Source organism: Oryx dammah, unplaced genomic scaffold (genome assembly GCF_014754425.2).
Source record: "Oryx dammah isolate SB20612 unplaced genomic scaffold, SCBI_Odam_1.1 HiC_scaffold_2, whole genome shotgun sequence".
Taxonomy (NCBI): Eukaryota; Metazoa; Chordata; class Mammalia; order Artiodactyla; family Bovidae; genus Oryx; species Oryx dammah.
In genome coordinates, this window is record NW_024070186.1 from 78,258,557 (window position 1) to 78,276,697 (window position 18,141).

The window sequence follows — 18,141 nt, forward strand, 5'->3', positions numbered from 1 at the left end:
TGTCAGACTTTATTTTTTGGGGCTCCAAAATCACTGCAGATGGTGACTGCAGCCATGAAATTAAAAGACATTTACTCCTTGGAAGAAAAGTTATGACCAACTTAGATAGTATATTGGAAAGCAGAGACATTACTTTGCCAACTAAGGTCCATCTAGTCAAGGCTATGGTTTTTCCTGTGGTCATGAATGGATGTGAGAGTTGGACTGTGAAGAAGGCTGAGCGCTGAAGAATTTATGCTTTTGAAGTGTGGTATTGGAGAAGACTCTTGAGAGTCCCTTGGACTGCAAGGAGATCCAACCAGTCCACTCTGAAGGAGATCAGCCCTGGGATTTCTTTGGAAGGAATGATGCTAAAGCTAAACTTCAGTACTTTGGCCACCTGATGTGAATAGTTGACTCATTGGAAAAGACTCTGATCCTGGGAGGAATTGGGGGCAGGAGGAGAAGGGGACGACTGAGGATGCGATGGCTGGATGATATCACGAACTCGATGGACGTGAGTCTGAGTGAACTCCGGGAGTTGGTGATGGACAGGGAGGCCTGGCATGCTGCGATTCATGGAGTCGCAAAGAGTCGGACACGACTGAGCAACTGAACTGAACTGAACGGATAAAACTGAACGGATAAAATGTGTATCTTTTAGTCTGACTTTAAAATAACCTTCTATAAGAAGACACAAAGATCTTCTGTCATGCTTAAGATTCTACCTTTAGTAACTTCTGGAATTCCAAGTGGTAAGGTAAAGTAAAGGTTAGAGAGTCCAGGTTTCTGACACACGAACCCTTGTTTCAAGCCTCGGAGGAAGGGTCATTCAGTTGTTGTTAGTATCTCTACTAATGGAAATATTGACCTATGCCTGTATTTGTTAATACTGATATATCAGGGCTTCTCTGGTGGCCCAGATGGTAAAGAATCTGCCTGCAATGCGAGAGGTCTGGATTTGATTTCTGGGTTGGAAAGATCCCCTGGAGGAGGGCATGGCAACCCATTCCAGTATTCTTGCCTGGAGAATCACCATGGACAGAGGAGCCTGGTGGGCTACAGTCCATGGAGTTGCCAAGAATCCGACATGACTGAATGACTATACTGATATATCACAGACAAATAAAACTGCAGAGCTGAAATTAGTCACTGTTTTGCAGATGAGAAAACCAAGGTCTAGGGAGGAAAAATCATCTACCTAAGTTCATACAGTAGATGTTGACAAATCCAGAGGGACAATTCATCTTCTTCATCCAGCACTTTGTTTCTCTGTGACTACAGAATTAACTCATCAGATTCCTACCTGAATTATTGGGAGTCAGGAAGCAGGTATCAGCCCATCCTCTACTCCTAATCATTTCTATGACTCAGGTTCCAGCTGTGTCAGTCTTCCGGGTCTGTTTTCTCACCTGTGAAATCAGAGGCCTGGACTAGAGGAACTCCCAGAGTCCTCCTCCCAGACATTTATACAGTCTATCGTTTCTCTAAGAGAAAATATGTCTATAGGTCCTAATGGACCAGTTGGAGACTGAGAGAAAAATACAGTAAAGGGAACTGGCTCAAGAAGATTCATATGTCCTCAACCATTCACTAATCCAAGCTTCTAGTCAGATACATTCTTGGCGCTTTTATTTTCTGATTTGGGGGCATTTTACTGCAGTCTCACTTTAGGAATATTTCACACTTTCTTTTGTAGCAGAAATGTTCCGATTACCTGCCCTTTAAACTTGGGCCATAAAGTCTTTCCTTAGAAACTGACTCAACTTTATATGTTGCTGCTGGTTTTGAGTAAATGGGCTGAATCTTGCAGCCAAGCCTCAATGCAAACAAAAACATTTTCTGGTCAAGCATTTTCTGGTTTGTTCAACTCCATTACAGGGTTGGCTTTAAAAAAGAAAAAGTTAAAACCCACAGAAGAGCAAAACACAAACCCTGGGAAGACAGTTTCCAGCCACATTAACTCAGATCACCAGGGTAGAAAAGAACCAGGGCCTTCATTGTCCAGACCATCATCATCTCCAGACTCTCATCTTATGTTCTTCTGCTATTTTAATTTTACCACTTCAAAATGGGGGGAAAATAGGTTAATAGTTTCCATGAGTTTAGACTGTGACCAGAGGCATACTAAGCAATTTCAGAATCTCCAGCAACCACAGCTTGGAGGAGAGAATGGAGGTGGATTTGCTGTCCTCTGGATTCCGGAGTAAGGGGACTCGGGCCAGCACTGTGATGCCAGAGTGGGATGTAAACAATATTCCTTCCTTCATTCTTTTTGCATATGTTCATCCTAGGATTCTTTTTATTCCAGATAGTATGCTGGATGAAAAAGTGAAAGTGTTAGTCGTTCAGTCATGCCTGACTCTGCGATCCCATGGACTGTAGCCCACCAGGCTTCTCTGTCCATGGACTTCTCCAGGCAAAAATACTGGAGTGGGTTGCCATTTCCTTCTCCAGGGGATCTTCCCAACCCAGGGATTGAACCTGAGTCTCCTGCATTGCAGGCAGATTTTTTTACCATCTGAGCCACCAGGGGAAAAGCATGGGACAAAGAAACATTCTTAAGACATAATCACAGCCAGAATCACAGGATAGTATAGGAAATACCCATATGTGCTAATAATTGTAATACAGTGAATATTGTAAGTGCTATAAGCAACATGAATCAAGTGCTTAGGAAAGGGAGAGAAAAAAAAAAAACAGTTTATTCCAACTGAAGTTACTGAAGAAGGCTTGCCTGGGAAGATGCCTTCTGGTCCATACCTTGAGAGGTCAAAACAGCAAATTATGATTCTTTCTAGGCATGACAACGCACAGAAGTATGGAAGTTTCTCATTGGTTTGCGCAAGAGTAGCAGTCTGAAACATTAGGGAAATCTGAGCCTAAAACAGGAGATTGCATGTCAGGTGAGGAACTAGCTCTTTTCACAATGAGGAGCCATAGAAGTTTTTCTGGCAGGAAAGCTACTTAATCACACCTGTATTTTAGAAAGGAAACTGAAAGTCAGTATGAGGATGGGCAAGTGTTACAGGAGGAGAGATGGAAATAAGAAGCTGCTCAGGCACCGTTCCTCTGGTTGTTACCAGCACACTGGTTATCTACCAACAGACATGCCTTGCCTCATGCCCATTTAAAATTTCCGGTGGTAAGAGGGAAATATTTCTTCTCCATTTCCATATCCCTTCCAGTTTTGCAGTTTTCTAATCAGATCCCTATCCCAGGTTTATTCTATCTTATAAACTCATGGAGTCAGTCCAAACATCTCAGTTAGAATATTGCATATTACATGTAAAACTCTGTTTTCTGGTAAGAGAGCGTACAATTCTAGGCAACGATGGAAAGTGTTTTATCAATCTTTCTGAGTCCTGACTCAATAAATGATATCAGTTTTAAAAGGGTAGGATGATTTATTTTTAAAGCTGAATATATTTTTAAAGCCAAATAAATTTGACTTTCTTATTTCATTTCTCAAAAGTGAAACCTTCTAGGTTCAACAAACCCTCTAGACTCAAAACCTTCTAGGTTCAATATTTCCATCAAGAGTTTACAACGCTAAATGTGGAGATGGTGTTTGAATCAAGGGTTTAAATGATCAAAACATCATTGATTTTACTGATCTTTCATTGGGTTCTATAACCAGCATGCTCTCTGTGAGTCTGGGTCATCAGAGAGACCACTCTAAAACATTAAGGTTCTGAGTGATCCTGGCAAGATTTTGATAATTAATCCAGTTTTAGAAGTAATAGAGAAGAAATCTTCCAGTGGAGAACCCAGATTGTGTAGTTCAGAGGTCAGCCAACTATGTGCTAAGTCACTTTAGTCGTGTCTGACTGTTTGCAACCCTATGGACTGCAGCCTGCCAGGCTCCTCTGTCCATGGGATTCTCCAGGTGAGCATACTGGAGTGGGTTGCCATGCCCTCCTCCAGGGGATCTTCCCAATCCAAGGACTAAACCTGCGCCTCTTAGGTCTCCTTCATTGGCAGTCTGGTTCTTTACCACTAGTGCCACTTAGGAAGCTCAACTATAGCCATGGCCAAATCCAGTTTGCTTTTGTAAATAAAGTTTTATATTAGAACATAGTCATGATCATTTACTTACACATTGTCTGTGGCTGCCTTCCTGCCACAACAGCAAAATTGAGTTGCTGTACAAAGCCAGAGGGCTTCCCTTGTGGCTCAGTGGTATAGAATCCTTCTACCAGTGCAGGAGACACAGGTTCGATCCTCAAGCCAGGAAGATCCCATGGAGGAGCGTGTGGCAACCCACACCAGTGTTCTTGCCTGGGAAACCCCATGGACAGAGGAACTTGGAGAGTTCCTACATTCCATAGGATCTTAATGAGCTGGACAGACTTCAGTGACTAAAACGCAAAACACATCTGCATGGCCTTAGAAGAGCCGCTTGATCCGTCTGTTTCATTCTCTCTCTGTAATAAACACTGCCTTTCTCCAAATACTATGTGAAAGCACATGAGCCCATATGTTCTGGAACACTGATTGTCATGCTATAAGTTACTATGTAAGTGGAGCTCCTTACATCCCATCCTAACATTGGCATTTTTTCTTTTCCTCCCTAGAATACCCTGGAGCAATGCAGCGTTTGCTCCAAGCCCATCATGGAGCGGATTCTCCGAGCCACAGGGAAGGCTTATCATCCTCACTGCTTTACCTGTGTGATGTGCCACCGCAGCCTGGATGGGATCCCATTCACCGTGGATGCTGGTGGCCTCATCCACTGCATTGAGGACTTCCACAAGTAAGCGATCTACTTTCCCTTCTGCCACCTGATGGTCCTCTTGGGGTCTGATCTTACTGCCTGGCATATAGGCTAATCTTCTCTCTCCAAGCTATAGAATCTCAGGATTTGGTGGGACCTTAGAAAGAAGTTATTTATTCCCTCCTGCAATGCAGGAAGTGATATCAAGTAATCTGTGTGGTCCTCCAGCATGGCCTCTGCTTCGAAACTTCCCTTGGACTTATCCATCACATGTTTGTGTCACCTTAATTGTGAGAAAGTTGAGTCAGCCACAGAACATATTACTGGAAAAAGGCAGGATCACAGGGTAGCTCCCCCTGGCCTAAACGTGAACAAGCTGTGTGCCAGTGGACAAACTGCCCAGTTTTCTCTGAGCTCTTCAGTTTGTTCATTAGACCAGAGCAGGTTCCCATCCAAGACAGCCTAGGGTTCTCTCTAGAGCCACGTCTTTTCCACTCTGCACATAGGAAGTTATAGGGGGAGACATTTGAATTGTTCAGAGAACAATTCAGCCCCTCTTGCTAAAGCAAGCCTCTTGCATATTTGGAGGTGGTCTTATGCCATTATCAACATATACATACCCTCCCCTAAGCTCTTCCCCCAGGTCCTCTTCCTCAGGATATTTTCTAATCTTTTGAGGACAATTAGAAAGTAGAACCTCAAGATCAAGACCACTTAACTGATGGGCCTAGAAAAATATATCCCCACTTCTTCACTTCTCTCCTTTGTAGAGTCCTCTTTTATTATAGCCGGAATGGTCATGAAAATTGTATAGCTTTGTGTTTTGCTTATTCTTATTTGACCAGTTTGTTGGTTGATCACATTTGTTGCATATTCCCGGGAACGATATGACAGCTCTAGGTGTGGTTTATAAATGGCAGACACGGAAGTTTTGTGCAGCAAACACAAGAATCATCTGAGGCTTGCAAAGAGATGAACTTGTATGGCTCGCCAGTTTGGGTTCTATTGCCCTCCAAATATACAGTCTTGTGGGTTAATTTTCATTGCTCTATTGTCAACAACCGGGAGGTACTTGCCGCAAGCAGCTTGGGGACCTGAGATTCATATTTAAAAAAAAGAATTTCCTGACCACTTTCCAGATAGCAGAGAAAGTGGAAACCTCACCAAAAGATGTGAGGCTGAATGAATTAAAAAAAAAAAAAAATCCAGAGGCAGGAATTCTCAACCTGAATTAGACAAGGAAGAGCTGGCTCACTTTGAAAGGGCAGTCACAGCATAAATTGTACTTCATGTTATTGATATTTTTAGCTTCTAATTACACATGAAAAAAAAAACTTGCATCTATTTAAGGGAAGTGAAAAGATACCAATAGGGAGTGTATTTCTGTCACTGTTTCTCTCCTTTCTTAGATTTACTCTAATCCAAGAAAGACTGATAGATATAATCAGAGCACACATGTTTCTGTTGCTGGAAAAGACTGATATGTTACACCCCTCAATTAAAACAGGAAGTCAATTCTGACAAATGTAAGTTTACATCTATGCCATTTATCTTTCATTTCGAGGAGTGGGGAGCATAATTAGTGACTTGTGACTGGTGACATGTGTGTGGGTCTGAACACTCCAGGAAGGCACACATGAGCAATTAAAAGGGAAAAAGAATCCAAAAGCCCCAATGGTCCCCACCATTGCTAATTCAATAGGAAGTTAAAATGCAAACTGTTCAAAATAATGTTGTCTCCATGATTGTCAAGTATGCAGGGGGAGAAGCTTTTTGCTCTTTCCCCCATTTCCAAAAAGAAAAATAAAATATATATTTTAAAGAACTGTTTCTGGGTCTTGAAAGACTGGAACAGAAAGCAGCTGTAAGTCCAACTCAGGGTAGACACTGCATGGCTAAGGAAAGTGGGTTACAGAGAGGAGACACAGCTGCCTTCTGCAGATACTTGGTCTTTCTGAACAGATCTCCCATTTGTGAGCTTCTAGGAAATGCCTTTCCATTCAATTCAACCACATCTATGAAGAGCCCTCTATGTGCCTATTACTGTGCTAAGTGCTAAAGGAAAGAAATTGTATAAGTAGAAATTCGTAGAGAGAAGCCCAGATCAGCAAGGAGTTTGACAGGAGGAAGGAAGAGAAGTGCAGGTAATGTGTGAGATCAGGCAAAAAAGACTATGAAAGTGATTAGGTGAGGCACAGGCAAGGGTTTGAGCTGTCAGGGCCAGAAGAGATTACTGGGGCCTGAGTAGGCTTCTGGAAGCAGAGTGTTTTAAGTGGGAAATGCAGCTTACTGACAGAAGGAACAGCTCAGGCATTAAGAAGGGCACAGAGTGAAGAATGGCTTCTCTGCACTCAAGGAAGCTCTGCTTGGCTGTAGCCAGAGCAGCCTGGGAATAGAAGCTGAGATGCAGGAGGCCCAGGAGAAGGGATTTATCTCCCCTGCTTAGAATCCTGTCCTTTAAACTGGTGCTTCCCAAACTTGTGTGTGCTTACAGTCACAGATCTTGTTAAACTGCAAAGTTTAGTTCAGGAGTTCTGGAGTGGGGGCCTAAGATTCTGCATTTCTGACCAGCTCCCAGGTGGTCTTGGACTACACTCTGAGTAACAAGCTTCTGAAATGCTATTTTTAAAGCCTTGCTAATGGGCCATCCCCTCCATAAGCACCTTCAGTCGGGGTTGACCCAAATCCCCCATCCTGTTAGGCAGAAACTCTTTCCCATGTGTCATTTCAGATGACTGCTCAAACTAGTTTCCTGGCAGACTGCCTGTATCCCACCCTAACCCCCAATGCACACCCATACACACCACACACACACACAAACACACACAGACTTACTTTCCCATTTCACCTAAATGGCCATCTTTCAAGGCCCAACCCCATTATCATCTAGTGAAAATTCCATGGACAGAGAAGCCTAGCAGGCTACAGTCAGTGGGGCTGCAAAGAGTCAGACACGGCTGAGCACAGCACACACAAAGAAGGTTCCTCTGATCTCAAACTCTCCCTAGCTCCATGTTTGAATTTAGATCTCTTTCTCTATGTTTTATAGTTTTGTAAATCCACTATAGATAGCACTTAACATAGCCTGATTAGTGATTTAAAAAATGCACATACACAATTTTACAGTAACCCCTTAAATCATTTTTGCAGTATGATAGGATATGCATGGGATTCCCTGGTGGCTCAGACGGTAAAGCGTCTGCCCACAACGCAGGAGACCCAGGTTCGATCCCTAAGTTGGGAAGATCCCCTGGAGAAGGAAATGGCAACTCACTCCAGTATGCATATATGTTAACAGAACAAATACAGAAATATATAGAGGTCCCTCACCAGTCTGACTGCTGGAGTCTTAGTTTATTTCTGTATTCCCAGTTCCAAAAAAAGCAGATTTATTTAAATCACTCTTTCATTGTGTTGAGCCTTTATTCCACTGTCTGATCTTTCTTATCAGGGATGTTACATGCATCCATCTATTTGTTTAATCAGCATCCATTTGTGGATTGCTAGAAATGTGCCAGGACCCAGTGAATAAGAGACCATCCTTCTCTGAGCTTTGGCTCCCATGGCTGTATAGCAGAAATGATAAAAAGTATTTCTTCATGTTTGCTATCACTAAAAAAATAAGGTCAAGTATATAGAGTTTTAACAAGACTTGGCATACAATAATTGCATAATAAATGGTAGCTATTTTAACCATCAGAAGTGTTTTTTATCAAATTAATTTTATTATTACTGTTGGCTTAGTGAGCCAAGTTTTTAAATAGACCACCTGGGAGTTTTCAGAGTCCTTAAAATGCTGGCCAGGGAACACCATGGGGACTGTGGAAGCCACTTCCAATCTCTACCCTTCACCTTTTCCCATCTAATGAGGCCAGTTGATAAGAAAGAATCATTACTCAGCAAGAATACTGTTCATACCTTTCCAAAGAGGAAAGACCTTGAGGTTGAACTTAAAGGCCTAAGCAACATCTTTCTATGCAGAATATAGCAAATACTTCATTCCATTAGATATTGTCTGACTTTCTATCTTCAGCACCAGTTACAATAGTTATTTCTAGAAACTCAGAAATAAAGCAAATCTTGTCCTTTGGAAGCTCACAGTTTTGAGGTCTCCAAAGATATGCAAATAATTACTACTAAAATAGGCAAACTCAGTGAAAGATATTTTATCCTCAAGGAGTAAGTAATCCTACTTGAGGACATTGGGGAAGGCTCACAGATAAAGTGATAGGCTAAACACTCTTCTGACCTCACAAAGTTTATGGTCCCAGTAGGTTTGGGGAAAGGAGATTTTGCAGCTGATTCCAGAAGCCTGCTTATTTCACTATTGATGACCCAGATTCAAAAATAATCAGGTAGTCCAAAGCAGTTTTTTTTGCCACTGAGTATAAACTTCTTGCATAAAATGCCAATTATAACAACTCTGATTACTGCTGCAGTTGTACCATGATCCTTTTAATTTTTCTTTCATAGCAATCAATTGATCTGCTGCTTAATTCACATTTATTTAGATTGCAGCCATACAGATGCCTTTTGGGTGCTGCCAGGAAAATTAATATGTACATATAGAGTATAATGTATGTAAAAATGCTTTGACAACCATAAAGTGCTCTGCAAAGTGTTAGATTACTATCATTATTTCTTTTTAAGTCTCTCTACAAATAGATAAAATTTAACATCATTAATCTTAAAAGCATTACCATGAAAAAACTGAGTTGCACGGTGTTTCTTTCTTTTTCAATCTTTTCAGTTCTTATCTGTGTCCATTGCAAATCATGTCTCATTTCACAGCTTCATAAATGGCACACCTAATTTCTAGAAGATACAGATGGATGCATGGCCTGTATTTGCAGCCTACTGATCTGTTATAAGAAAAAAAAAATGTTATGGCCATTAGTCATAGTAAGGAATAATAAGAGTTAGGGAATATTAAGAGTTAGGATATATTAAAATTTCTCATCAATAGTTGACCTCAAAAACATGTGTATATATATCAATATATATACACATACATACATACATGGGGCTTCCCTGGTGGCTCAGCTCGTAAAGAATCTGCCTGCAATGTGGGAGACCTGGGTTCAATCCCTGGGTTGTGAAGAGCCCCTGGAGAGGGGAAAGGCAGGCTACCCATTCCAGTATTCTGGCCTGAGTAATTCCATGGACTGTATAGTCCTCAGAGTCGTAAAGAGTCGGACACAACTGAGTGACTTTCACTTTCACGCACTTACATATACATACATATATATGTGTATATATATATTAATATATATATACACATTTCTAAGAAAGATGCTCTAATAACTGGGAGTGAGGCAAACTTACCAACCTCAGGAAATTTGGATAGAACCCGGTAAGCACATACAAAGTCTAGAAGCAAAAGTCAGAAGCAAGTAGGGGCTGCCAAGACCATTTTTCCCTCTGATTGATCCGGCCCAGGATTTGTATTTGCAGTCTTTCCACAGGTGAATGCCATGCCACACACTGGCCCATGTGAGTTGCATTGGGCCACTCAGTGTGTGGTATGCAGATGCAATTCACACACTCATCTCCCACTTCCCCAAAATCATAATATTTATGATCTAGAAGAACCTCAACAGTCATTGAATATAAACTCCCTATAAGAAAGGAGACCCAAGGAAGGAAGGTGACTTGCTCAAGGTCACACAAGGTGGTAGACCAGATATCCTGGCTCTTGGTTTGTGCCTTTTCTTCTCTCTTGTTTTCACCTCTTTGTCAGTGTTTAAGTTCAATATCTAACCAGAACTATCTCTCCTCTTCCAGGAAATTTGCCCCCCGCTGTTCTGTGTGCAAGGAGCCTATCATGCCTGCCCCTGGCCAGGAGGAGACTGTCCGGATTGTGGCTCTGGATCGTGATTTCCATGTTCACTGCTACCGGTGTGAGGTCTGTGGTCAGCGCCCCACCCCCTGCCAGGCCCATCAGAGCCAGATTTTTATAAATATCACAATTATAAAATCTGGGAGAGCCCTTAGTGCCTGTGTTCATTTGACTTGGGGTTTTACAAGAGACCTGTGACCCCAGTTGGAAGTGATGAGAGATTTCTTGCTCGAGGGCCATGTCATCATGTATATAGCAAAGGCAGCGAGTCTCTCTCCTCTAATCTGGGTATCAAAAGGACACCACATTCAGAAAATGACTTCAAAGCATTTTGTTATCCTAGTCCTATGACTTGCCCAGGGCCTCTCTTTTGAAGAAGCTTTCCTGTTTTCTACCAGACCTTCTAAGTGCAGCAGTTAGCAGCTCCCCCTTCTATCTGCAAGAGATAATATGAGCTATCTATTACCACCTCCTCTTGACATTGGCTCATCTAGTCCCATGAGATTTTCCCAAGACATGGGCCAGTGGGGCTGGCCGAGCTGCCCCTAGTCTCTAGGACTGCAGCAATTCCATCTACCACCTGAGCTGTAGCTGACTGCCTCACTTATGCAGTGTGCTTTGTTTGGTCCTACAGCCCCAGTTGCATGCCTCTCTCTGGCCTCAATGTGAGCAAGTGAGTGAGTGAGTGAAGTCGCTCAGTCGTGTCCAACTCTTTGTGACCCCATGGTCTGTAGCCTGCCAGGCTCCTTTATCCATGGGATTTTCCAAGCAATAGTACTGGAGTGGATTGCCATTTCCTTCTCCAGGGGATCTTCCCAACCCAGGGATTGAACCCAGGTCTCCCACATTGTAGACAGACGCTTTACCGTCTAAGCCACCAGGGAAGTCCAAAGAGAATAAAAAAACTTCCAGCTTTTACACTAGGTGTTATGACTAAAGAGCAATAAAAATGTCTAGCCTTAGAATTGACCTGAATTGTAAGTGTGGAAAACCTAGAGTTCATTTTGCAGTTGGAGAATCTGAGGTTCAGTGGAGGCAGGCTTCCCAGTATTTCTAGACACACTTGCTCTATGTGCCAACAGGCTTTGACTTTTCATGGTTTTGTTGTTCTGTGGTTCTGTTCTAAGAGTGGTGTGAGATGTACCTTTTCTCTTCCCAGATGGAATAATGGCAATACAAAATAAATCTGTACTGTACATTTGTCTTAGAATCAAGATGGTAGAATGGGAGGAACACTGAATTAAAAGGTAGCAGACCTCCATCACCCTGGACAAATCTCTTCCCTCTCCACAGCTCACTTCCCCACCTGTAAAACAGGGTTGTTCTGGATGCCCCAGTATTGGCTTCTTTGGTTCTAAGATTCAAGGTGCTAATAGTTGAGTTTCAACACTGCAGTTGATTCTGGGGTCTTTAGGGTGCCCAGGTGACTGATAATGTTAGGTCATTAAAGGCTTAAAACCATGTCATTTATGTAATTTCTTTCTGTTTATTATGATCAAAAGATTCTGCTTAATTCCATCACTCAGTTTCCCCAAATGTCTCTAGATCTCCAGAATATCTGCTTGTTCATTCATAAAGCTGGCCTCCTTGGGAAGAATAACTATAGGTGCCATCACTGCTGCTGCTGCTGCTGCTCCTGCTGTTGTGTTCTGGGTGACACCCTTTTTGAACTTACATTTCATTATTTGTCAAATTCAGATATGAACCTCAGTGACTGCCTCGCCCCCCGCCCTTGCTGTCATAGAAGACAGCAGAGGTGAGGCACACAGCAGTTGCGACCTTCTAAAAGAGTTTCTACTGCAGTTAGCAAGGGCACACACCTCAAGATGAAATACTATATTTTTCTTTTCCGAAGAAATTTCTGTTTCCTGTAAAGGTGAAGGTCAGCGTTTAACTGTCATATAACATTTTTCAAAATGGATGCTCAGGTACTATTAACAGTAGTATAATTCTCTACGGTTATGTAGCTCTTGGCATTTTTTTCAAAGTGTAGTCATATCCATTTTCCTCTTTGATCCTCCTAACATCTCAGTGAGGTAGGAATTGTGGGAATAATTTTTAGAGTGGCTGCAAGCTTGCCTGCAGTGACAGAGGCAGGAGCAGAGCTAATGGTGGTACCCAAGGGCCCTGTCCCCCCATCCTGCACTCATTCCTCTACACTGCGCTCTACCCTTTAGAAAGTACCATGGATCATTCCCCACTCCACATACCCACCCCAAACCTTAGGATTTTATTTTCTTTCTAAAGTTGGAGTAAGGATGCAGAGCCTGTTGATGGCCTGCTGCTTAGCAGGAGTCGCTCTGCAACTTAGCTTCTGACCTGGAATTATCACAAGATTCTGTCCTTGCCCTTGTATATTACTTTTGAAAAATCTTTAAATTAATAATAAGTGATAAAGATTTATTCTCTCCTGTTCTTATTGTTTGGGTTAAGGGAACAAACTACTTGGGAGCCTAGACCCTCAGGTTCTTCTCCTTCTGTACCTGTATTTCCTATTGAGTGACTTCAGGAAGGTCATTTTACCCTGTTCTTATTTATGTCCCCAGCCTCTGCTTCAGCTTAATGCAGGACATATCATATGATGTCCTGGGGAAGAGAAGAGATAGTAATTGGCCTCTTTATGGAAGCTCTGAATGAAAAGAGGAGTTTGTTTCCACTTTCACTGACATCCTTTCCCTCTGCCTTCCTTCTTCCAGGATTGTGGTGGTCTCCTGTCTGAAGGAGATAACCAAGGCTGCTACCCGCTAGATGGACACATCCTCTGCAAGACCTGCAACTCTGCCCGCATCAGGGTGTTGACCGCCAAGGCCAGCACTGACCTTTAAATCCAGTCGCCTGTTTAGTGGTTAGTTGGTGGCTCCGAGAAGGATGAAACACAAGAAAAATATGAGAAGAGAAATAGAGAGGAAAGGCATTCAAGCTATGGGATGGTCTCTACTTCATCCACTATTAACCTTTCTTTAGAAACACCTAGAATATGAGATTTTTTTTTCAAGTTCTTACAATACACATTTCACAGTTAATCATGTAGAACCTTGATAGGCCTTTGTTCCCAAGGACTTGCACATTTTTGCACGGATTATGCTCCATCCCATTCACTTCTGCATTCCTTTAACTTTTAATCCCTGTGTTTGTCTCACTTTTCATCTGGTTGAATGGCTTTTTTTAGTGTGGTATTTGCTGTCACACAGTTTTTCCTGGGGAAGTCTGCCAACTCCCAGGTGCTTTTCGGCTTGAGGCTCCATCCTATCACTTCCACACTGGCAGCAATCATAAAAGATAGTCATTCATTTTCTGTGTATTGAAAAAATTGTCTTTTATTGCTCTAAACTAGGCATGTCTCTTGGGGAAAAAAATGCACAATTTTATGTCAGGTTATGAAGAATTTAAACTATAAATTACATAGATTAAAAGAAGCTGAATTTGCAGCCATCCCAATTCCAAATCTATAATGACCAGTGGCGGGGCTCATTTGAAAATAGATATTGGTGAGAGAGAACCAAACTTCAATATTTTTTCTGCAGAAATTACAGATGGGGTATGCTGGATAAAGCATTTTTGGGTTATATTTGAAAAGGCATTATTATGCCTCAAATATTAAAATTTTCTTTTTCCATGCTACCTGGATATAATAATATGGACAAACTTGGTTTTCTCTAGAATATAACTTCCAGTACTGTTCCACTTTTCATGTCAGATACATTGCAACATTTTGTTTGTTTGTTTGTTTGGGGAGGGAGGACATATAAACACAACTAGCAGAATGGTGTAGCTGTGTTCCTCTAGAGGAAGATCTCTATAGAGAACTGTTCAATTTTTTTTTTTTTTCCAGGCCCAGGTCCATTTTACCTGACAATTGCAAATCAGGGCACATAAAATTGTCTTGGTTCTGTTTAGTTTGCCTTAAAAAGACAGAAAACTTGAAAAGGTTGTGAAACCACAGTTTCATAATTCTTATAATTCTTCTGCAACTCAAAATACATATTGCAGGAGACATTTTCATATCACTGATGTGACATTTACACCACACTTTCATAGACAATCACTGAAAAGAAATTGCCTTTTTGAACTAAAAATATGCAGAGTCTGGAATCTTTAGTCAGATTCTTTGGGGGCAGTGAAATGCTTGCCTGCTAACTGCAGAACCACATACTTTTTTTTTTTTTTTTAATATTCTGACATGTTTCCTCTAGGGAAGGACCCTTCTCTTAGTAGCAGGTTACCATCTTGTAAACTAAGTATTTTGGATTAAGATTTGTTCAAATCTTTTTTTAAGATTAGGTCAACCTTTTTAAAAAACTTTCTGCAAGTATATACTTTTAAATTACAAAGTATTTTTATATAACAAAAATATAGATAATAATATAATGGATCTGTGTGATACCCAGTTTAAGAAATCAAATATAACAAATATAGCTACATTCCCCTGTATACCCTTCCTTGATTACACAAAGATCTTTTTCATGATTAGAAAGTGATAAACTTTTCTAGTCTGACTTTTGTTTTTAATTTTAACACTCAGAAATGAAAAATTATTTGTGAATGTTTTGCATTGCAATCCAGACCTCAAGCATCCCAATTACATTTATTTTACTTTAGTAGGAATAATCATAAAGGTGGTTTTTTGTTTTTTTTTTTCCAATAAGATACCCTTAAGCCTATGGCTCTTCTAAGTCAATCTGTGGCTCATTTGCTTTGGTTACCAGTTTGTTTTAGCACGACCACCGTTAGAGCTTTTCAAAGGTCCTTTGACCATTGTGCTTTCCTTACCTTGTATCCCTTGTTCTTGACCTCACATTTCTCATAATGTGAAATAAAAGAGGTCCACTTTGGGCAGCATGTGGATTTTAGGATACAATGGCAACTGTATCACTGAATTTACGTCTTCCAAATGAAAGGAGAGACCGTGCTGACAACCTCAAAGAGTACTGACCATTAGACAGTTGGGGTGATACTATCTATAATCAGCTTGAATTGCTTCAGCAATTTGTTTTTTATGAAATACTTGGGGAAAAAGTATCTTTTGGTCAAAAGGAAAGAGCCCAATTTATTGAGGGGTGGAGTATATCTCTTAAAATGCAGTCTTATGAATTTTGCCAAAAGAGGGAGGATTTATGAAATATTTATACTATTAAAATGCAGTAACATTCTACTTGTTGGTTACATTTAAGTTCTTATGTAACTGAATGTTTACATGCCAAGAAAAAAGAGAGTTATAAGAAAAGGCTGTTACAGGCCCCTCACTGTGACACTGCCAGAATAGTGCTTGCTTACAATCTTTATAGTGTGTTTTTATCACGTAACCTCAGAGTATCTTTACCAAAGATTTTTAAAGTAAATCTCTTTTTAATATAGACTTATCATACTTTTATAATAATGAATGTGCACACCTACATATACAGAATATTTAGATTTAGATTTTTTTTCTTTCACAAGGTATAATAAGGAAAGGATCCTAAAATATTTTATTTCAGGATTTCTTAATTATATGATTTATATTGCTTTCTTGTCTTCTATTAATCATTTGGTATCAGCAATGCCAAATCACTCTTTACTGTTTTAGCTACATGAAATGATGCCTATAACAGATATAAAGATCTAGTGCCTTAAGGACTATAATTCTACTGTCTTATGATATATTGTCTTGATTGTTATCATTTAAAGACATAGATAATAGAAAAAAATCATAGAGTCTATAAGAGAAAGTTTGTAAAAATATACTAAAAAATATACTGGTTTAAAAAAAGATTGTCACAAACAAAAATATTTGGTAATTCCATGTAACATGAGAGACGTGGAAAAGGAGGAAAAACCCACTGTGTCCTGGGCTCTGCAGAGTGCTTCATGGTTAGATTTCTCCACCACCTGGATCCCCAGCTCATTCTGACTCAGTATGGTCTCTCATCTGTGAACAGATTGGCCTTTAAAACTCAAAATAAGTCATGTGTTCCAGCAAAATGCATCAAAGCTTTGAGATCCTGGACATCTCTGCAGCTCAATGATGTGGGTTCTTTTTCCTTTCATTAAAAAATTGTTTTTACCAGAGCAACTTCTCTGATCAAAATGACTTCATTGTGTGTATGCTGATGAATACAGTGGAGATATCAACACTATAACTGTTTCCTTACTATCTAAGATTCTGCAGAGATGTTTGCAATGATGTTTCAAGTATATAAAATTCTAATTGCATTTAAAAACAAGTATTTTGTATTTGGGTTCAGGGAAAGGAAGAGAGCATTTTACCATGGGGCTGTCGTAGAGGGTTTATGGAATATAGACAGGACTCTGAAAACACAACTCCCAACAGTTTTCCTAGTTAATAAAAATCCTATTAATGTGAACCAGCCAGGAATAACAGTGTTATTTCTATTTGATATGGTTTAGGCTTCTCTTGTCAAATCTGCATTGGGGCTGCCCCTTGATCCCTCCATTATCAAGTTTTGAAGGGTGTTGGGAAAACTATGGCAGCTGCTAGGAAGATCAGGGAAACACTGATGTAACCTCACAGCCTCTCACCATTTCTCTTGGCTTGGAAAGGCTTTTTTTCCATATACATTTCTAGAAATATTGCTATGCTACCTTAGTATTTCACATTTGTAGTTTAAACAAGCGATTGTCCATCTGTTGCCTAGAGATTCAGTACATGTGTGTTATGAATGAAATATGACAGCATGTTCCATACCCTGCTTTAGCCATCTGTAGGAAACCAGGAGGCTGGAAAAGATATACCTCTGCAAAATGTGCCTCAAGTTCATTTCCTAAGATCGCTCTTTTAGTACACTTTCATGGGAGACAATCAGAGAGCAACATGTATTTGTGCCTTATTTTTAAAGAAAACATTACACTACTATGAATGCTCCTCTGAAGAGTCTTCACATAAATAACCCTCCCAAACCTTAAAGATGTACTCATTGAAAAGTCAAAATCCAGAGATATCTGAACTCTTCTTCTTAATGTATTCTAGCAGTATTTCTGTTCTCGCCATCTCTTGGGAAGTACCTTATGGATTCCTAAATTAGGAAAACATTTTTAAGCATTCTTATGCCACAGGTGATGTCTTAGGTGTTGTTAGTGAGTAAGTGGTCTTATTTAGTGGTCTTACTCTAGTTTTAGTCAGCTAATGAAGACATGCTTCCACTTGAGCCTTTAATATCTATTCAGCATACCACTTTAATTGCCACAGTCTTTTGGTTTGCTGTTTTTAATTTTTTTTTTAATTTAATAGTACGCAGAACCAGTTGAGGATCTTGGTTCTGAGTCATTATTATGGTGCAATCATGAATATATCAGGTCAAGTCATTTCCTTGACAGGTAACTTTTCCCACGAGGCTGTTTTTTGCTGGGCGCTGTGTTCAGTTGCTCAGTCATGCCCAACTCCTCATGCCCCCATGGACTGTAGTCTTCTAGGCTCCTCTGTCCGTGGAATTTTCCAGGCAAGAATACTAAAGTGGGTTGCCATTTCCTCCTCTTCCTTTCTGACCCAGGGATCGAACTGGTCTCTCTCATGTCTCTCCTACACTGGCAGGTGGATTCCTTACCACTGTGCCACCTGGGAAGCCTGGCTGTTGTTTAGTTCACTTATTGTTTCAGCCTTTAAAAAGTGATC

General features: G+C 40.6%; 1 protein-coding gene across 1 annotated transcript in view; it reads left to right on the forward strand.

Annotated features, from left to right (window-relative positions):
• LOC120872594 (LIM domain containing preferred translocation partner in lipoma) overlaps window positions 1–16,876 on the forward strand; it is a 741,069-nt gene extending 724,193 nt beyond the window's left edge. The window contains exons 10-12 of the mRNA XM_040253102.1: window positions 4,557–4,735; window positions 10,481–10,601; window positions 13,232–16,876. Coding sequence (XP_040109036.1) covers window positions 4,557–4,735; window positions 10,481–10,601; window positions 13,232–13,360 — 429 coding nt within the window. The 3' untranslated portion in view covers window positions 13,361–16,876. The remainder of the gene's footprint in view (window positions 1–4,556; window positions 4,736–10,480; window positions 10,602–13,231) is intronic.
• The last annotated feature ends 1,265 nt before the right edge of the window (window positions 16,877–18,141 follow it).